This window comes from Ostrinia nubilalis, chromosome 3 (assembly GCF_963855985.1).
Source record: "Ostrinia nubilalis chromosome 3, ilOstNubi1.1, whole genome shotgun sequence".
Taxonomy (NCBI): Eukaryota; Metazoa; Arthropoda; class Insecta; order Lepidoptera; family Crambidae; genus Ostrinia; species Ostrinia nubilalis.
In genome coordinates, this window is record NC_087090.1 from 6,445,009 (window position 1) to 6,466,914 (window position 21,906).

General features: G+C 36.3%; 4 protein-coding genes across 5 annotated transcripts in view; all 4 read right to left on the reverse strand.

The window, feature by feature from the left end:
• Positions 1-879: 879 nt before the first annotated feature.
• Positions 880-2,177, reverse strand: LOC135088273 (uncharacterized). The gene is made up of 2 exons (XM_063983149.1): positions 1,876-2,177; positions 880-1,437 (listed from the first exon to the last, which is right to left on the reverse strand). Exons 1-2 carry the CDS (start codon positions 2,109-2,111, stop codon positions 1,209-1,211), a joined length of 465 nt encoding a protein of 154 aa, XP_063839219.1. The 5' UTR covers positions 2,112-2,177; the 3' UTR covers positions 880-1,208.
• Positions 2,178-5,657: 3,480 nt separating this feature from the next.
• LOC135087746 (sorting nexin-20) lies at positions 5,658-9,099 on the reverse strand. Its single transcript, XM_063982522.1, has 4 exons — positions 8,734-9,099; positions 8,265-8,486; positions 7,841-8,034; positions 5,658-7,659 (listed from the first exon to the last, which is right to left on the reverse strand). Exons 1-4 carry the CDS (start codon positions 8,956-8,958, stop codon positions 7,533-7,535), a joined length of 768 nt encoding a protein of 255 aa, XP_063838592.1. The 5' UTR covers positions 8,959-9,099; the 3' UTR covers positions 5,658-7,532.
• Positions 9,100-12,384: 3,285 nt separating this feature from the next.
• LOC135088274 (NADH-ubiquinone oxidoreductase 49 kDa subunit-like) lies at positions 12,385-13,866 on the reverse strand. The gene has a single exon (XM_063983150.1). It carries the CDS (start codon positions 13,819-13,821, stop codon positions 12,451-12,453), a length of 1,371 nt encoding a protein of 456 aa, XP_063839220.1. The 5' UTR covers positions 13,822-13,866; the 3' UTR covers positions 12,385-12,450.
• Positions 13,867-14,009: 143 nt separating this feature from the next.
• LOC135087747 (large neutral amino acids transporter small subunit 2) overlaps positions 14,010-21,906 on the reverse strand; it is a 30,348-nt gene continuing 22,451 nt past the window's right edge. For both annotated transcript variants that reach the window (XM_063982524.1, XM_063982523.1), the window contains 3 exons: positions 21,092-21,215; positions 18,118-18,318; positions 14,010-17,688 (listed from right to left, as the gene is read on the reverse strand). In XM_063982524.1, the coding sequence (XP_063838594.1) occupies positions 17,284-17,688; positions 18,118-18,318; positions 21,092-21,215 (730 nt within the window). In that variant the 3' untranslated portion in view covers positions 14,010-17,283. The remainder of the gene's footprint in view (positions 17,689-18,117; positions 18,319-21,091; positions 21,216-21,906) is intronic.

The window sequence follows — 21,906 nt, forward strand, 5'->3', positions numbered from 1 at the left end:
AAACTGTAGCGCTAGTACGATTCCGGAATTGCACACTGTGTATTGGTTCGTTTTATGTTTATATGGAATTGTGCTTATGCCTTTGAATTAGGCAGCACCTTGAAGCTAAGCAATAAATAAACTGCTATGAATATAAGTTACCATTGTAAAATCAAAGGCCATGTACCTAGTTACTGTCGAACTACCTATAAGACACTAGTTTCAGGCTGTAAATAAGTATTATAGAAAAATACAAACTAAGAAAATCATAGGAACAATGACTATGGTCACAGGCCAGTAACCACATCAATAATCGACCGGAGTTTCTGCCTGAAATCTTGAAATTTATAAATCTACCAAAAATTTGTTATAGCCGAATCAGCGTAGAGTCCGTAAATGTTAATTTCAGCGGCCAATTATTTTCAGTTTACAGCTAGGCCTTTCTCATGACACTAACTAAAATAGTTTAGGTGAAAAGTCTCGACCGTCCACGCAAGCGCAGCTCTCTAATTAGGTCATTTGCCATAATTGCCGTTTCAGATTGGTTTTTTCGCGGCGACAACGTCCCTGGAGGCCGAAACGCGCTCCGCTGAATAAAACCCAATGCACTGCACAGCTCTAACTACCGCACTTTTTAATGCTGATTTCGTGCTTGGAAAAACTAGTGACAGAAACAAAGGTTTTGTTTGGAAATTAGACTAGAAAAGTAGATTACGTAAATCGTTTGAATAAGCTCTAATTGTGATAAAGTAGGTACTCACTATGTAAAAATATGATACAAATTGGTTTGTATTAAATAATATCCTTAGCTGAAATAAAATCTGATGACATAAAAAAGAAAAGAAAAAAATATTTCATTATATAAAGTTTTATTAACAAACTGTTTCTTTAATTTATTCTTAGTAAACAAGAATAAATGAGTACTCTACAACTTAAAATGGAAAAGCTAAAAGAAAAACTATTATTATATTAAGTAGTGCACAATGCAGCCTTATAAAATTTCAATCACTAAAAGGCAAACTTCACTATTTATGATTAATAAAATATGTTGATATTTCATTAAAATTGGTGGATGAAAGATTGTGGGAAATAAAGTTGTTATAATACAAGATCAATCAAATCAACTAGTTAAAGTTAACTTGGAATTACATTTAATGTAGAGCCGCTAGTTTGAATGGCGGATGGCATCTGATTATTTCAAATATCGACCAGAAAAGAAAGGATTGCGGCTAAATATTAGAGCCACTAGGTTCAATGGCGGGTGGCATTTGCTTGCGGGGCTTCTCGCGGCTGCGGAGCTCCTCGCGAAGCAGCATCAGGTGCTCGTAGTGCTCCGCTGAAGTGTCCAGGAGTTCTGCGCACACGCGCATGGCCGCCGCTTGCCGCTCGCGCTCTACCTCCATAGTCGCGTCTGTTGCTTGGCTGACTGTTAACACTTTTTCTACCATGTCGTCTAGCCTGAAACAAATGAGTAATTCTGTAATATGAAAGGAAGATTTTAGGTAAATAAATTAATGATACAAACGATGGAACATCAAGGTAAACTCCGTGGCATGTTACCTACATAAGCAGTTAATTTAAGCTATACATTTTAAGTACGTGTAATTTTTCAGTGATAAATGGTTACCTACCTATTTACTTAACTGTGTTTGTATTATGTTTGCTTTAAATCAAACGTCAGTTAAAGATACTTTGACCGTTAGATTGGACTGGTAAACAACACAAACGGCCTAATTAACCTAACATCTAAGCCTACAACTCTACATAATTCTTCAATCAAGGCCTTATTTTGATAATACTTAAAAGTTAAGAACTATTTAACAAAATGAAGGGCAGAACAGAAGGGTCAATAATAACGTGAGCTTGTTAATTGTTTCAAATAATAATGATCCTTACTTTCGTTTCCTAATTTCCAGATACAGACAGAAGAAGAGCGACAACAAAGCGATCATAGCAGCATTGATCTGCGGCCACGTGAGGTGCTGGCTCAGGATGTGGAACCTCGTCACCCGGACCTTGGGGATCACGTCCCATATCGTGAAGTCGGGCACCAGGAGCGTGAGCGGCAGAGCGAACACCACCACCACGCCCAGTACCACCGTCACATCACATTCAGATTTATCGTTAGACATTGGAAATGAAAAGGATATTGACCGGCATTTTACTAAAATTATGACTCAGTCAAGGTGACATCAAAATACTGACGGAGATAACTCAAGAAGTTTGTATTTCAGTTGAAGATTTAAAATCCTCTCTCTAATGTCTATGATAAGGACAGGGAGCACTGCAATATTTACAATATTCATGATACCAAAAAAAGTACCCACTACTTACTTAGAGCCAAAAGTTATCTCAGAGCTATAACTTATGATATCGTAATAATAAAGAAAGAAACAAAACATCAAAAACCAATGATCATCGTGGGTTTACTGCACAAAACTTGCGAGGCAGCAAATGGGAGAGCGGCGCGGCGTCCGTCACATAGAGGCATCGGCAGCGCCACTCGCGCGGCATATCAATTTCGACTAGGTACACACAATAAAATTGGACGGTCTCCGGAGAGGGCTTAAACGATTCGCCGTTTTGTCTCGGGGCCCAGCTGCGTAATGACCGGGGCAGAAAAAAATTGTCAGCAAGAAAACGCGAGGGTAGTCGGGTTTATGTGCACGCGGCAGCTGGCGGGCCGGGCGGCGACGCGCTCCTAACGGCCTCTGCTTACCTCGCAAAACCCGCGCCAATTTTATTTATCGAAAATATAAACCGATTTGCGGAGGGCCCTCGTAAATTCTGAACGGCTGATTTATGGCGGTTACAGGGCGCGCTTAAACAAACTTGCGTCTTAAGAACTTCACTGTCCATGCAGAGTTGATTCTCGTGGATCACTTATGGATCAATCGATGGCGAGTCGTTCACAACAGCGAACCAACTTCAGAAGTAAAAGGAGCTTGATTTCGCACCACCTCAAGTTAGCTCGGAATAAGTATCCAACTTAATTCAGCTTAAGTCCTACATTTAGACAGTCTCTCCTCTAGAGATTTATTAACACCCGTATTCACAAACGATGCTTGTTTAAGTGAAGTAGTAAATCGAACGCACAGCATTGAATAGAGCTCTGTGATTGGTTCGTGTGTGACCCTGTGCGTCCCTGTGCGCACTGTGAGACCTTAAACATAGTAATGTATCTGAATACGGGCGTACTAATACTGAAACTGGGATGGGTAAGTATCGTATCCTTAATAAAACACTCGTGTAGTACGAGTAGGTATTCCTGCTTTCACGTGAAGGTGTTGATCATGATACACCAACCATACAATGACATAAGCAAAGAGGATCAGGTAGCAGGTATGTCTTCAACAACACTAACTTTTTGATGCAATAGACACTTACCTAAGTCTGGTCATGAAAATTCGATGGCCTATCTAGAGACAGCACTGTACTGTAACTACTGTAAGTACCTAGATTGATAGGAAAATAGTTTTACTTTAGAAGTCACTTGTCTAAAACCCCGGCTTAAATAACATAATTTCGCCAGCAAATGGACTGTCCTTAACAACGTTAATTGATAAATCAGTAAAGAATGTATCGCGTGCCGTTAAGCATTTCCTCGCTGAATTAACAAGGCGAGTTAAGGCACTCGCAGGGCGGACGACAGTACCGAGTGTAAGGAGACAGGCCACGCGATTCAATTAGCTGATTTGAGGGCTGCGGCTACCAGGGGTGCCGACAGAAAATCAAAGTAGACAAAATTAATTATTGAAAAAAATATTCAAGTACCTACCGGAAAGTGGAGCGTGGGTGGGACATCACATCCACGTCAAAGGTGTTCAGACGGGGCGCTGGATGCAGGCCGCTCCAACCAATAGGTGGATCATTGGGGGAGGCCAAAATGTTCAGCAGTGGACGTCCTGTGACTGAAATGATGATGATAGTCAAGAAACTAGAACCTACACGTGTGCAAAGGGTTCGGTACATTTTTATTGCATAACGAGACTCAAAATGGTGATGATAAATTAACAGTCATTTAATAGGTAAATTTCTCACTTTTTTTTTTCAAAAGGAACTAGTGTTTTCATTTCATGGATACCGTAAAAAGATATTTTAATGCAACACAACTTACATTGAAATATTATAATAGTACTAGGTATTGTAGGTAGGTAGGTAGTGTACAGTTACAGGTAATAAAATATTCCGATCAATAAAAAATAAAAGGTATTAAATACCTCATTAACAAAATACACAAAAATACATAAATTAGGTAGGTACTCAGTCCTAAACGTGTTATTTATAAATAAAATTGTTCTCGGTAACTTACGAGTAGGTACAAACCTATTTAAAAAAAATTAAGTTCATTTTGATTAATTAATTGAACTAGGGAAGTGGTAAAGAAATATTAATTTGAAACAGATAATCCTTCTACTTCTAAAAAGTACTTTAAAACTTTGTAGAACTCTAAAAATAGCCATAAAATTCGACCAAGAAAAGTAGGCGATTTTTTAATGATTTTACTAAAAGACTAGTAGGAAGTTGTCACATCAAAATTGCCAACCCTGGTATATGCGTGTGCAGCCCACCGCTAAATCAACAATCGTAACATAGTAGGTATATCTAATTTATACATGTATGTAGGTAGGTAAGTTGGTACATACTATAGGTACTAATAGCCTTTTCGATTTCAAGCACATCACTTTCATAGGGTAGGCTTACCTGGAAAAGTTTTACAGTGCAAACAATACTTGTGTAGATAGTAATGAATTATTTACTATTGGCCATTACAGTATCTAACGTACATACTTACCTACATAAAGATAATGACATAGCGGGTGCCTACCCTAGCCTGGTGGTTAGCGCACCGAAGTAGGTAAATGCCCCACGGTTGCGGATTTGATTCCGGGTGAGCCATGCTATTGTGTTAGATAAGCAAGAGACCGATTTCTACCTACAGTTAAACTACAAGTTTATCAAACCTAAAATATTCGTGGTAAGGGTTCATTTAAAGCTCCAATATCGTCGAACAAACTAATACCTACTTACTCAACTATGAGAACATTAGCCACATGTTCCGCGGCCGAAGTAATAACAGCTATTACTTTGTGGGGCCAAATTCATTTACTTATGAAGGGCAAAACAGCCGATCAATTTAATAAATTGATTGCCTTTTATGAGTATTAAGTAAGTAGATTGTTTTACGGGAGGTACAGTTTTTGCCTTCCCTATTATCTTCTAGATGTAGAATGCAAAGGGTAACAAAGGGTAACAAAGGTTAACCTGAAGATCCTGCAGGTAGTGTAAGGTAATTTATTGTAACTCTAGTTTTACTAAACTACTAAGTAATTTAATTTTCTATTGTGAAAACGCTGTTGTCAGACTTCGTAGGGCGACCGACGACATGCAACTAATTCCGTTCTAAGTTTTTAACTAAGGTATCAACCACAAAGATAATTTTGTACTAAATCAACGTATTCTTCCTCGGAATCCAACTTTGGAGCTTCTCGAAAGTACCTACACTCTAATCTACTTATTTAAGTCCATATCGCTTAACAAACAAGCGTCAGTCGCTCGCCAGTGGCGCCAACTAGTGAGCTTATCCCTTATTAAATTTGGAATGATCATGGCGTAGTAGGTAAATGTTTTTGGATTTGCTCCTCCGCCATCGAAATTATTAGAAATAAAAAAATACATTCAAATATAGTGTTTTATTATCTAAACAGCTACAAATATATAAAATATCAGTCACCTTAAATGTTAGCAGTATCGTGTAAATATTAAATAAAATAATATCACTGAAAATCTTACCAATATAAAACTGCATTAACATAGAATGGTACCTAATTTTGACTTTGAATTAATGACATAATTTGACTTACAAATAAGCATCCTTTCAAGACTAAAACGAAGATCTTAATAAGAGTAGACTAGGTATGTACTAATGCATTTATTCAGAGCAAAAATTAATTTTACTCCAGTACAGAGGTATTCCGAGATCATGACAATCAAAGTGTATTAAATTTATTTAAATTGGTAAATTGCCCAATTCAAAAAAAATATATTTGTGACATCACTCTTTTTACATAATTTTTTAATGGTGTTCAATAGTGACATTTATACCATTTTGCTAATGTTATGTTACTTCCAACTAAATATTAAAATACTAAAATATTAATAAATGTGATATTATTTACATAAAAGCTATATTGTATAAGGCGCATAACATAAATTAAATAGAGCATTTTCCTTAAATTAGTTTCACACATAAAGCCCTGGTTTTTGGTTTATATTTCTCAACTTTTTTTAATGATAACATAAAACATTCTATTGATATACAGTTTTATTCCAGCCACCTTAAACTTCTGCAATAATCGTAAATCGACAATCCTATAGTTTTTGTATTTTAAATATCAAATTATCAACTGTAATGAACATATATATAATATACGTTTTTACATTCTTTAGAATTAATTTTTATAATTAAAACTTTACACTTCAACTCATAAGTGTATTTTTCTACATAGTATTTTTACAATACATGTTAAATTGTAATTTCATGATTGATCTTAATTCGTTAATTAATTATATGTTAAAACAATTTCCTTCTGCATGTTTGTAGGCGAATAATACAAAAAAGTATTGCCTAGCTCATCTTTGCACATTACATACATGAAAATGTATGTAATGTTACCTAATGTCCAGTCAACGAAAGTTGATCGGAACTAGGTAGAGGCAAAAAAAAACAATAAAAAGTAAACCCCAGTTGCGCAGATCTTATAACCGGTAATAGTATGTAAAAATATTATTTTACTATTCACAGATCTTTCATGCAATTTTTTTTATTAAATTAAAATAGGTAATTCATCTTTTTATAATAGGTAAGTATATGATTTTACAATTATAATGTATATTGTAAATATTTTACAGCACTCCTAAAAATAATGTTACGTAAAATAAATATTAAGCTGCTTTCATGTAGCTTATAATGATTAAAAGTTTAATATTCTTAAATTATTCTCACTATCAAAGACAAATTGACAATGTTCTCGTGATTTAAATTCTTAAAGCAGAATATAATATGAACATCCAATTCTAATAGTTACACTAGTGAAAATTGTAATAGGCTAGAGAAAGAATATACATCAGGCACTATATTATTTGAAATCTTAAATAGATATATGGAAGTCCTAATATCAAACATAAAATATCAGTTTTAGATGCAAGTTAAAATCATCGGCACATCTGATTGAATATCATTTGAATCCATTAATATAGCTTTACTTAAAAATAATGAGATAATCAATTTAAAAATCTCCCTCATGCTTTTAGCAATCAGTTACAATAAATATATCTTTAACAATATCTCATTGTTGACCTTGTATAATGATGGTTTCCACACAAAAAAAAAATACAATATCAATTGAGCATCGTTTTGTGAGATAAAATGCTTAATTAAAAGAATAAATCCAAAAAATATGATTGGTCCTTACATAAAATTCCGTCCAGTTGGTTCATCAAAGCAACAGAGCATTATAAATATTATAATTAGTAAGCATAATCAGATCACTTTATATGGAAGAATGTAGGTTATCCACAGCTTCCATGAGCTTTGGAGCACTATCGACTTTCATCCCCCGTTTACGGAGATCATTTAGTTCTTCAATTAATTTTGCCTTATCACGTCCCAGAGTTTCCCTGAAATCAGAAGTATTTCATAAATACATAACAGTAATAATTATATGTTTTATGAACTAATAAAATAACATATTTATAAGATTTTTCAACCGACTTCAAAAAAAGGAGGAGGTTCTCAATTCGATCCGTATGTTTTTTTTTTATTGAATTCATAAAGCATGATTTGAAAAGTCCAACTTACCAGATAGAAATGCAAGCATGTAGTAATGGAACATAAATTAGTAAGAGATCCGAATCACTGACAGCTTCATATCGTCTCAATGCCAGTTGTGCCCATCGTTCTACTGGACCAGCTAGCGCCCCACCGCTGGCCTCGGCACATGCTACAATGCGGCACAGTGCACCCAGAACTACTCGAGATCTGTCTGTGTACACCTGGAAAAAGCATAATTATTAGTATTATTTATGCATAGTATAGTAAACCACACCCACAGCGGAAATTCCTAACTTTATTTAAATTAGATAATACAAAATCAATTTATCTATGCTAATGCAGATATAAGATAGTAAAACTAATGTGCCTATTGTTAACTATTAATACAGCTTTGTTTATTTTAAATAATAATGCATTAATTACATATTGATATCAGAAAAATTATATTTACCTTGTTCAGTAATTTAAAGCTTGTTTCTAGGATTGAAAGAGCCTGATCGAACTTCTTCTCTTCAATAAGTTTTCTCGCTTCAATTAGCTCAATATTCTGGAAGAAATTAATAGATGCCGGGCAGTCTCTTAACCTTGATTCGCCTGAAATGAGCTGCAGCAGCGTCTCAAAAGCTCTACACCTTGTTGAAATTAGGTTTGGTTCAAAATTACCAACCACTATCTGAAAATACATAAACAACACAATTTACATAATGAATTGGGAGATGACTAAATAAGTAAGTAAACTACCTTTAATTAGAACTTTAATTATACAATGAAACCATTTGAAACTTCAATAATGGGAATTTTCCATAATTATTTTAGTTACATCTGTATCATCAGTTTATTTTGTGATGACTTAATGCAAAACGAACAAAGAGAATGATCGCACACGCCCAGTGTAAGCAAACAACAATGTAATGACTAACCTTCCTCGGAAATGACACATTATTCAACAAAGCTGGACAGTCCTTCTTCAGGCCGTTGTACAAGTCTAGGAAATGAGTGTATCTTCGTTCTACATTAGCTGGGTCCGGGTCATATACCGTAGATTCTTTGTTGTCCTGTCTCACTTGCAACATGTAGGCAACGTATTTCTTCTCACTCTCAGCCCCCTCGACAGTCCTTGATGAGACAATTTCAAACTTCAACATGATGGAATTATATTACTGAAATATTTTTATCCTTTCGCTGTACACAAAACACAGCTAATTAATGTTAATTATTTATCTTCCTTCAAGACCGATTCACAGATTCATGTTTGATGAAATTGACAGTTGACTTACGGAGTGACAGCTGTCGCTCAGCTGATCTTGACAGTTATTGGCTTCGTTCAGCCGATAATATAGTTCCAAAATACTGAACTGTCCTATCCATGACATTGACAGTGGGGCGCCACCGTCAATACCCGATCACTGGTTCCGATATTTGTCATGTTGGAAACCATTAGTTGAACGATGGTAGCGCCCCCCTGTCATTGAGTTTGGTGGGACATTTCAGCGTGGGTCATCTATAATAGCATTGTTAGAATTTGCTAGTTGAATGGCGAGTGCCATGGTAATCGCTGAAAACTTTCGCATGATTTCGGCTAGGACACGTTTGCTTAACTTCAGTTTTCTATACTTACATTTTTTTTATACTTTCCACTTAAAAAACGACGCCATTTTACTTGCTTTCAGACAGCGGCACTCAACCATAGAGCAGGTACACCGCGTAACAGACAAAATAAGTGGGTCTAGTCAAAATGCCATCCCAAACCAATAGGAAGTTTTCACTAATGTCAGTCGCCGCGTCACCAGTAATTCGATTCGATCGGAAAATGGCAGCCAAAATGCACATTGAACCACCAACGACGCGGCGATATAAAAGTTCATTCAAAATCGAATAAAAGTTAAAAAATGTCTATGACTTTGCGATTGTTTTTACTTTTTTTAGCTTTTTTTTTTAAATTAGTTTCTTCCTTCTTTCTGCTCTATATTTACGTCTATGCTTGGCTGTCAAATTAGCTGTCAAAACGACATCGCGATACGGATTTGTCAAAACAGCCTTAGGGTGGGTTGCACCATCTTAGTTTAACTTTGACAAACGTCTAAAATCTGTCAAACTCCATACAAAAAACACCGGTTAACGTAATAGTTACGGTCAAAGTTAGGTGGTGCAACTCACCCTATTGGTTTTCGATATAATCGAAGCTTATCACCGGGGTTTTAGTAATCGCAATGAAAATGGCGGGTGTTGCGATTCGATTCGATTTTGATTGAGTCTTAAGTGCATGTTGGCTAAGCCTTTGTATGGGAAATTTCAATCCAGTCTTTCGATTATCGATAGGTAGGGCTTTGCGATTCGATTTTTTGCCCTTTGACTAAGCCTTTTTTGTTATCGACCTCTTTTGCGATTTGTTTATTTGTTTGCGACTGGTTTGCGATGGGTTTGCGATTTTAAAGTGCGTTTTGACTAGACCCACAGAGGAGCTCTAGAAAGGAAAGAGTACTGTTCCGCAGCCTTTTTGGACATCCAACAGGCTTTTGACAAAGTGTGGCACAAAGGCCTGCTTAGCAAAATAAAAAATGGTCCCTCACAGCTACTACGAAGTTCTTCACTCCTACCTAACAGAGAGATTGTTCCAGGTTAAAGAATCGGGAGAAACATCTGACTTCCATGACATCAAAGCAGGTGTCCCGCAAGGGTCTGTGCTAGGTCCAGTACTGTATACGTTATTCACTGCGGATCTACCGGATGTGGAGGGGGTTACCATAGCTAACATACGCAGATGATACTGCGATAATCGCCTGCAATAAAGATCAAACGGCTGCATCACAGGACTTACAGAGGGGACTGAATGAGATCAACACCTAGCTAAAAAAATGGCAAATAAAGGCAAGTGCAGCTAAATCCATGCACATAACATTCACCCTCAAAAGAGGGGATTGTCCACCGGTTCATCTTGGGGATAATACTCTGCTCACACCGACCGAGTAAAATATCTCGGTATGCACCTCGATCGCAGATTGACATGGAAATACCATATTAAGGCAAAGAGAGAAGAACTCAATATTAAATATAAGTCGCTGCTCTGGCTTCTCGGACGCAACAGTAAACTCTCCACAGACAACAAGTTGCTAATCTACAAATTCATACTGAAACCCATCTGGATGTACGGAATACAGCTGTGGGGTAGTGCATGCAACTCAAACCTCTCCATGATACAGAGGCTTCAGAATATAATTCTGCGTACCATATCATGTGCCCCATGGTTAGTTACAAACACCGAGATCCACGAGGCCCTGCAGATGAACACAGTGTTGGAGGAAATACGATCCACTGCAGAAAACTACCAAGAACGGCTGGCCCTGCACCCCAATGAGCTGGCTTCGGAACTGCTCCAAAAAAGCTATAGTAAACGCCTCAAGAGGCATGACATCCTGAGTCTGCACTGGAGAGTGTAGAAATACATAAAGAAGTAGTCTTCTCAGTGGAGAAGACACTTATCATGCAAAGGGCACTTCAACTCATCCGCTCATAGTCGGGAGACTGATTGCAGATGAAGCACAGAAGAAAAAAAATTTTTACTTGCTAGCGCTACTTTCTGCCAAACGCCTCCATTGTGTGTCACAGCATGAGTGACGCAAAGGAGTTTGGATAAACAGCTTTGTAAAAAATTATTCTACACTCTTCTTTTTAGTTTAGTTAAAATGGTTTGGATTTGTCTTAGGATTTGTAGATGAAACAAATAAAAGGACACTTCAATATTTTTTTATCTCCTACTACTTATGTCCTTAAGCACAAATTACATAATAATATGTAATAAAAGTAATAACTACATAACTACTTACTTATTTATTGAATTCAAAGTACCTACCTAATGAGGGCTATCGTTTTAGCGCTCACCAGTTAGCGCTACTGTAGAGTAAGGTCCTGTCACTTGCTAGTAGCGAAGACAGTGGCACCAACTTGTGAGCGCTAAAGTGGTAGGAGGACTATCGCATTTGCACTTATCAAGATGGCGCCACTGTAGAGTAAGGTCCTGTCAATCGCCAGGGGTGCCAACTGTTAAGTATAAAAACGATAGCCCTCATTACAATAAGATAAATCGACTTAAAAGTCTCGATTTCATAAAAAAGGAAGTGTATTAAGTACGGCGAACAATTGGCAAATAAATTTTCTTGTTACTGGTATCATTCCCGTATTTAATTTTTGAAAGCCAAATTCAAGCAAAATACGCGTCGAATTGTAGTACTTATATGAAATGTAACACTGGTCACTTTCTTTCGTTTTTCTGATGTATTTTAGACACCCTTTCACAGCACAAATCGTTTTAGTTAATTAAAATTCGTCGGACGTGTTTACCAATTTTTCACTTAGACAGTTCATGTGACGTTTACGGGTGCAGTTTTTAGGGTCGAGGATGACCCTAAAAACTGCCTCACTTTTCGTGCACTGACTATCTATTTATATAGGTTTTATTAATCTAAGACTACATAGACTACTGAGGCCTGAGGCCAAGCCCACCACCCCAGTAAGGATTTTGGGCTTCGAAGATAACTCATCAGCGTGGCAATGCCTTAAAAAAACTCTTTCTAAATATTTAAAACATTTTTATTTAAATTAAACAAAACCAATCCCACAGCCCGCAGCGGTTAGTCATTTTAACGATCAACATCGCCAAACACCACGTCTATAGTGGCAATAAGAACAGCTACATCGGCAAGCATTAATTTTGGGCACATATGGGCAAGACCCATGAGATGTGTGTACGAGCTTGGTCTAAGGTAAGCCCGATAAGGTTTCGAAGTACCGTCTGCAACCATGTATATCCCTAGTTCTCCTTTTGGGCATTCCGTTGATGTATAAGTTGCTCCAGGTGGAACGGGGTATCCCTCCGTGCAAAGTTTAAAATGATGAATAAGTGACTCCATTGATGTCTTCATTTCCTTACGTGAAGGAAGACAAATCTTCGAGTCATCTGTCCTTACTTCACCTTCAGGCATGGTGTCTATAACTTGATTAATAATTCTCAAAGATTGACGCAGCTCTTCCAAACGTAGAAGATGACGATCGTAGCTATCGCCGAAAGTGCCTACGGGAACATCAAAATCATATAAATCATAACCATCGTATGGGTTTGCAATTCTCAAATCCCATTTTACACCAGCACATCTTAGCATGGGACCTGTGAAACCTAGACTAATAGCATCGTGAGCGGTATAAGTCCCTATGCCTGCTGTCCTAGCGTAGTACAGTCTATTTCCCGTAGCAACATCTTCAGTTTCATCACAGCGCTCGCCCATTTTCATACATACTTCGTAAACATCGTCCAAAAACCCAATAGGAATATCTTGGGACACTCCGCCAGGTCGGATGTAGGCACAGTGGACCCGTGCTCCACACAGTCTTTCAAATAGTTCGTACAGCTTCTCGCGTTCTTCACACATCCAGAAGAACGGCGTAATTCCACCAGCGTCGAGTATTGTGCCCGATACATTCAATAAGTGATTTGCTACTCGGCACAGCTCAGCACATAAGACACGAATTGCTTTAGCCCTTGGAGGTGCTTCAATGTCAAGAAGTGTTTCAACTGCCAATGCAAACGTTTGTTCATTTGCAAGTGTTGAAACATAGTCGAGTCGATCCATATAAGGGAGATTTTGATTGTAATGTTTAGATTCCATAAGTTTTTCTGTGGCGCGGTGCAAAAAACCAACGTGAGGGTCAGCCCTAACCACAGTTTCTCCGTCCAACTCAAGAATGAGACGAAGGACGCCGTGAGCTGCCGGGTGCTGTGGTCCAAAGTTGATCCACATATTTTTCAATTTACGCTCAACCGGTGGAATTTTGTTGGTGTAATTCATTTTGTAAAACTTCTCAAATATGGGTGTAACGAACATGACTGGTCCGCTAAATTGCTTTACGTATTCCACATCAGGAAACCATTTATGGGCGTAGTCTGGAGCGTGTACTCTAAATCCACGAACTTGCGGAATACGGAGCCGTGATGGTATAAATTTTAGGTAATGCATTTTCCTTTTCACAGTCTGCTCTACTTGACGTTGTCAATGTCAGAGGCTAAAATATTTTTCCTTTAAGTTGGGTTGCCCATAATACGCCAATAGGTCGATTATTTACGAAAATAGATCGAACTGGGAATCGAACCCAGGACTTGTGAGATCTAAAACCAATAAAAAACTAAGGTAATCAAACCACAATGAAACAGACATAAAGTTTATTTAACATTATTCCGCAATCATTGAACCTAATATTGATAGGATACTTCTTATAACCATGATATTTATTTTTAACTACCTTAGTTACAAAACTTATTATTAAAATAAATAAAATAATTTAACGTCAACCGCGAAATATTTTTTTTTACTTGCATTGCATTAAGAACTCCCACTTCTTTTGTTCACGAATACAGGGTGAAACAAACAGTCCACAGAACAGATACAATAACTTTTTTTTTTCGTCAGGAAATGCATGAAATTGCATACCCACTGACCCAGGGGATGCATACCCACTGGCCCGGGGGAACAGATACAATAACTGGATTAACCAAGTAATTTTTATTACTAACTAGCTTTCCGCCCGCGGCTTCGCCCGCGTGGAATTTTGTCTGTCACAGAAAAACAATATCGCGCGCGTATTTGCTCACCTGGATTACAACAAACATTTTAAAACTAAAATCAGCTCAATCGGTCCAGCCGTTCTCGAGTTTTAATCAGACTAACGAACATCAATTCATTTTTATTTATACAGTGTGTCCGGGCATGTAGTAATCAAACTTTAAGGGCGTAATCTATGGACAATTTTATCGATGAAAATACTTCAAATGGGGCTTGACCCATTTCTCGCAAAATTACAAGGATTTAAGTTTTGAATTTTAAGTTTTCACCTCTTCCTTCAAAAACAAGTGATAGCGTGGGTAGCTTAACACTAATAAGCAAAAATTTTATATCATGCGATAGCCAATAAAATTATCTATTAGTAGAAGTAGAAAACTTGTATGAAATGTATGAAACTTGTGTCTGTTTTCTACTTCTACTAATAGATAATTTTATTGGCTATCGCATGATATAAAATATTTGCTTATTAATGTTAAGCTACCCACGCTTTCACTTGTTTTTGAAGGAAGAGGTGAAAACTAAAAATAGAAAACATCAAAAATCCTTGTAATTTTGTGATAAATGGGTCAAGCCCCAAATTTGAAGTATTTTTATCGATAAAATTGTCCCTAGATTTGGCCTTTAAAGTTTGATCACTACATGCCCGGGCACATTGTATAGATAGATGTGTTAGGGACGAGGATATCCAAGTTATCCAGTCTAGGCTTCTCGCATGCAGCACAAAATAGGATCCTATTTTGTGCATGCACGCTGCCGCTCTGAATTAACTAGGTAATATAAAAACAATACAATAATATTTTAGTAATACCAGCTTGCCTTAATAGGTAGGTATTGCAGATTTAAAAGGTATAGTATAGGAACGTCCAGAAGCGGATGATGGGCACGATCGAGGAACAGAATCAGACCGGTTAATAAATTATCTAGACTCTAATTAGATCTTATTATAACACTTGGAAAGTGTTAATCGCAGTCGGGTAGCGCGACGCAAAGGAGTGGTAATTTGTTTTTATTATACACGTGACGTCATATCAAAGAAATTATCTACTTATGTCTACCATTAAGCATGTAACATAAAAAACGTTAAAATTTAAAACTCAATAAATAATATTAAAATAACTTTTCGTAGCAAAATTTCAGTATACGTTGCCTTAAATATACGTTTACATTATCTAAACACGTTTAATGACAGGAATGTAATATAATTGTAGATAAATAGTTATGTATACCTACCTAGTCTATAATAAAATATATGAGTAGCTTTATGAAAAATGCTAAAAGTCGCAAAGAAACGTATAAAAGTACCTTATCCATATAAATACAATCATACACTAAATAAATGTTCCTTAGCCATAAAATAATCTCTACGTTTGTAGTTTATGGTTTCAAGTTGTATCAGTGATGCTTGAAAAGGCCTTTTGAGACTATTTGCACGGCCACACAGCATAGGTATCAGGAGATAACACCCTGTATTTTGTAAAAAAAAAAGTGCATAAGTAATGCGTCGTAGCACTCGTAGCTCAACTATTTTGTGTCTGTTAGATATTTTGCTTTACATTTTCCTTGAGGCGTTCATAAATACCTCCATTGTGTGAAAGTTGCCTTGAAACGTTTAAAAAAAGTCAAATGTCGCAGGTAGGTATCTAATTTTCATTAAAAATTTAAACCTGCGTATTTACATGTTTCGGATGATATTCATTAGATAGATTATAGGTAAAGAAATATGCTAAAGATTCTATCAAAATTAACATGTTATCAAGAAGATATTTTGTATGTATCTCTAGATTTCAATAATAACAGCAAACTATACAAGTTCTCGAGAAAACCATTATGTTGAATTTCCGTTTAGATAAAGAATAAAGTAAGAAATACTCCTAGAACAAGAGCAGAGATTGTACATTAAGATCTTAACTACATCAGCTAAAATACTGAATGGTTAATAATTACTTACTTCGATAATATTAAGAATGGGTATTAATGAATGAAGTACGATTTGTTTTTATACACAAGTATGTTGACATTTTATTTGAGAAAACTTTTGTTAAAAACGTGTAATAAATTAACAGTTGGGGGTAGGTAAATAGCTGCAGAAGAGCGCAACAAGTAGGTAACTATTGATTTAACCAACGCTGAAATGGAGAAGGTATAGAGAAAAGCTATGTATTTACTTACTTTCTATTTATTTCTGGTTTTAAGTAATCATTTTCCATGGAATGAATCATTATTGGAATGAAAGTTACTCCGAGACAGTCCTTGTAGATAAGTACGCAGTTTCTCTACATCTCCTTAAATAAGGTTGGCGCCTACTCGTATGTACGAAACAACCATTTTGCAGTCATACGGTGCACGTTACGTTATTTTCGTAACAAATATTGATAAAAATCATGAAATAAACTTATAAACGAGCGCGAAAGCGGCCTACTTTGTCCTTCATCCATTCACTTCTATACTTTAATCATTACCTAGTAAGAGAGATTACGATTACATTTTGCCTACAATGGCTATAGCAATAACGTCGACAATTTAGTGTATAATAAGCTATCTGTGTAAATTAGATCTTCATATAATTAAAACCGTCTCTTAAGACTCTTTGCAAATGTAAAATCAAGTGCTATTTTGTGCAAAACTATTTCTAGCAGTATTGTCAACTATTACGTATTTTATATGAACAATGATTTAATGTTTTGTGCATAATTTACAAACGTGCAAAAATGTATGAAATCACAATATCACATCTCAAAAATATAACTTTTGTTGTCTGTAAAAGTTGAACGTATTCCGTGTAAATAAGCTCGTCCAATAAATGCCTTTTAACACTTACTATAAGCGTAAATATTGGTCCTTTATATGCTTAAATATAATTTAACTATCGGCGAGTTTTTCGGAGGAGTCGACGTAGATGCATGAGCAGAGTTTCTGTAGGAACCTGAGTATGCAGCCGGAGAAGGAGTGGTAGGAGTTAGGTTTGTCCTTCCACCGAACGCAGAGGTAGTATACGGGTATTCCTGAGAGGAGAATGGCGAGGCCGATGGCGGTGTCCTTTGGCTGGGTGATAGCTGGGATAATCACTAGGCAGGCGATGGCGATGAGGAACACGTAAGGGATGATGATGTTAACTTTGATGGGGCGCGGGATGTCGGGCTTGGTCCGCCGCAGCCAGAGCATACCCACCACGGAAGCGCCGACGGACAGCCACAGCGTTTGCGAGAAGTAGTTGATCAGATCGAACACGTTGCTTGTCGTCAACATGAGTAAGGAGAAGAGACACTGGAAAATAAAAAATATAGTGCTACAACATTCGAGAATAATAAGCTCCTAATTTCAGTAATTTTCAAAGTCACACGCCTGAAACTTTTAATCTTTAGATCTACTATCTTTACAATCAACCTTAGCACGAAAACCACAAAAGCAAACGCAAATGATGACTTTTCAGGTATCGTCACCAGCAATTCCACCGATCAACGATAAAGTAACAAATCTTGAACTTTGTGCCTTTTGTATAAGATAGGTAATTGAAAATGAGCCACCATGCAGCAAATTAGTAGCAAAACGATATTTTGGTGTCCAGCTGTAGAATATTTTCAGCGATAATGTCAATTTAATAGAGATACTGTAATCTCATGAAATACCACCATTGCACCACCCAAAGAACTAAGTACATACATATTATACTACATTCATAAATATTACACTTACAGTAAAAATAAGCGACGGTATAGGCGTCTGTCTGTTCACGTGGAACAGCGTGAAGAAGGCCGGCATGTGTCCCTCCTGCGCTCCCGTCGCGAACAGCCGAGCTGACGTGAACAAAACCCCGTTGACCCCTCCGAAGGTCGACAGGGCTACGAAAACGGGGATCAGCCAGCGCCAGCCACCAAATAGACGGTCGCCGAAGACCTGGAGTTTGAGAATTAAGAGTGTTTAAAGTAGAGCCAGGCAAATATTAGGTTGCTACGCGAAAAATCACTCTAATGAAATCAATATCTCATTTTAAACTGAGGAGTTTTATATGCGACCTGTAAATATGGTTACCTAAACCTAAAACTTTGAAAAACACAGCACTTTTACGAAAACTTGACCTCATTTGAGTCCTGGAAGATTTTTCAGTGGAACGAAATCTAAGATTATTAAAAGAATTGCTGGAAGAGAGACTTAGAATTCACCTCACACAACTATGTTTTTATTACCTTGCAATTATTTATATCTTTGATGATTTTGATAAGGGATTTTTTATTGGATTTACAAATGTTTAAAGCCTTACAATGTTTAAAGGATTTCGTATGATTTCACGTGATTATGTAATTGATAAGAAAATAGGAGTACTTAGGTATACCTACTTAAATAACTTATGGTTTGTGATTAAAAATTCATTAACAGTTTTCATATGAAATAAATCTTGGGTAGAGTTCGCAGATTATTTATTTTAAAAGGGTAGAGCAGGTTGGTAGTTGCTCAAAAAAATCTCTAATACGAGTAGGTACGTGACCTACATATATATTTATAGATGTTTAATAGAACGATTATGTAGAAATAGGCAGGCAAAAAACACGCGTTTTTGACAATTGCACGATAAGAATGATAATAAAAATCAAAGTTATTATCTCTGTATCGACATAACATAGCTATTATCTACATGTTTAACAACCGTTTTGTCTTATTTAATGAAAGCTCAGGGTTAAATAAACACATAATAATATTATAGTAATGATGTTAACAGTAAATTGTAGCGTGCTCATAGATAAGCAAATTAAACTACTTAATACGTATTAATTACCAGAGTTGAAAGATCACAGTTCGTGCAAGTTCGATAACAAATCTAATTATAAACACTGTTGTTAGGCTAATTAATTTGAGCCTACTAAGTTGATAACTTTTTGCTTTGTTCCACTTTCTGCCAGTGTAAAGAAATTCTGTTTCTAGAACGTAAGTACCTATACTACTTAGTAACTGATTGTAAGCGTAATGATAATAGACCTTCTTAAACATAAAATGTTTTTGAAATGACCAAACTCCTAAAGTTTGACACCGTGATATCCGTTATTTCAAACCACGGGACTATTCCCACCTCTCGTTTCCACCGCTGCAACTCCTGTGTAGCCAAAATCTACAGCTTGACCACCACAAACCCAACCAATGAAGGTCAAGTTTGTCCCGGGGAAAAGTTAATCTGTCATTGAACCCGCAACGAAATAAATCAGAAGATCATAGTAGAAGTTCGAAGTTAAGGTTTCAGTGCAAAGTTGTTTCAAGCCACTCTACCCGGAAATGAAAATGGATAAAAAAGTCACAGTTAAATAATCTCCAAAATATTTTTCTTAACATCTTCTTAGCGAAACAACAGCAACCGAATGATAAACGAATTTAAAGAAAAAAATAATAAAAGTTATTTTCGATTTTATCTGCAACCGCAATGCGTTTTTTTTACTTACTTTACTTAGTACCTACCTACTCTTATGTCGCGATGTCGGAAAAAAGCTCAAAGCTTGTATTTTCATCTCATGCGAATGCCTGTGTGTGGATGCACCTTTAGTTTAATACTCATATTAAACGACGCGGCGACGTGTGTTTCACTCGCTGATGTGAATAAACGCAACTGCCATTTACCCAGTACTTACGTAGTCACTACATAAGTATTTTACCTAGGTACTCGTGTATTTATTTATAACCGTATGAATATGCAGATAGGATGTACATACTCGAGAATGTTTCGCTAATTACCCATCTAATTATAATTTTAATAAGCATGATTAGTATTTAGATATGTTTTATAAATTATCAAAGTGAATCTTTTTTACGCCTCTGAACAATCGCCCTTCCTGTTTTGACTGTATAATCTCTAATCAAAATTTAAGTAGGTATGTAATTATTCGCTGAATATAGTTTACGCTACGATTATTTTCTTCCGGTTAACTATCAAACTAATTAGACTTATTATATTTCACTGCTGATTTGGCTCTACAAACATAGTCGTTTGGGCATCCTGTTGTTAGTAAACCTAACTGCTGCTTAATGATTATGAGACACAAGATATTTGTCAATTTGTAAGTCTATCTATACAAATAAAGAAATTTTGACTTTGAATTTGTGTTTCAGACGGCTGCTGCGGCTACTGATTCGAGTCACGCTAAGCGAAAATTATAGTGCGATAAGCACTATCATTCATAACCAGATTATAATCTCATAGTGATAATGAGAATTGAGGTCAAAACTCACAAATAATAATCTCATTAATATAAATTTTATATGCATGTAACACATACACTGAAAAATATAGTATATACTGCTTACACAAATGAGTGACTAACGAACTGGTGGTTACTACTAACAGGTACCTACTATAGTTATAAGGAACAAAATTTTGTGTAAATTAAACGAACTATTTTATAGTGAGCTAAACCTGGTTTGGTTAGATTAACACTCATTTGTGTAAGCAGTAACGAATCATTTTTTAGAGTAGGTAGTTACAAAAGTTGATTTAAAGTTTGTAAGAGAAAGTTATGAAATCATTTCTTTTATGTACTGTTATGAAATTAGATGTTTATGCTTTTGGTAAGAAAAAACTTGTAAGATTCACAGCATGTGAGAAACACTTTTTGCGAGACCCAAAATAAACACAGGAAAACCCAGGAAAACCCGACGACTGAAGCTAGTTAAAAGTATGAAAACTCACCACAGCGACAGCAGCGTTAGTCATCATCTCCCCCTTCGAAACTACGGCGAAGTAGGCCATGTTGGCCATAACGTAGATAATGGTCACCATCGGCATAGCGATCCATATCGCACGCGGCAAGTTCCTGAAATTCACGGAAATATTATAAATATGGGGCTATTATAAATTACGCCTAAATTGCGGTAACGTTATTATTTATCTTAATGGTATTTGATTAAGAGTCTTCAATTAACTAAACAAGTTAGCATTTGGTAATGACCACGATAGATCTAATTTGATTTCTGAATAACTAGGTGTTTCAGTATCAAAAAGCACTTTCGTGTTTGCAATTATGGCACTAGCTTTAATTATAGGACCCGAAAAATAGTATGCAACATTAAAAACAACGTATTGTTATTTAATTGATAAAGCCATTACGATATGTTCTACAGTTACTATTAATACCGTAATGACTTAAATATAAGTTATGTAGTATATGCAAGTTAATTTGTTTGTAGCCATGAACCCACTTGGATTGGCTAGGTATTAACTATCTACCAATTGAATCTAATTAGAAGGGAAAGGAACGACAGTTAGAGACCTTCATAACCAGATCAAAGAGTTACGAACCAAACCGCAAAAAATCACTATATTTCTAAGCAATAAAGTTCTGTTTTGTGCTCATATGAATAAACAGAGTCACGGTCAAATTGAAACTACGATAAGAAACATAGATTTATTGCGGCGAAGGATATCTATGATGCTGGCTCCAGTCCAAGTGTGATAAAACCTATTAATACGTTGTTAATTTGATCCTTAATTTATCTTTATTTATC

What these genes read in the sequence shown, in the direction of transcription:
- LOC135088273 (XM_063983149.1), bottom strand. Translation starts at nt 2,111, where the DNA reads ATGTCTAACGATAAATCTGAATGTGATGTGACGGTGGTACTGGGCGTG. An exon ending in CTGGAAATTAGGAAACGAAA is followed by an intron (nt 1,438 to 1,875) that starts GTAAGGATCATT and finishes CATTTGTTTCAG; the next exon opens with GCTAGACGACATGGTAGAAA.
- LOC135087746 (XM_063982522.1), bottom strand. Translation starts at nt 8,958, where the DNA reads ATGTTGAAGTTTGAAATTGTCTCATCAAGGACTGTCGAGGGGGCTGAG. An exon ending in ATGTGTCATTTCCGAGGAAG is followed by an intron (nt 8,487 to 8,733) that starts GTTAGTCATTAC and finishes ATGTATTTTCAG; the next exon opens with ATAGTGGTTGGTAATTTTGA. An exon ending in GCTTTAAATTACTGAACAAG is followed by an intron (nt 8,035 to 8,264) that starts GTAAATATAATT and finishes TGCTTTTTCCAG; the next exon opens with GTGTACACAGACAGATCTCG.
- LOC135088274 (XM_063983150.1), bottom strand. Translation starts at nt 13,821, where the DNA reads ATGCATTACCTAAAATTTATACCATCACGGCTCCGTATTCCGCAAGTT.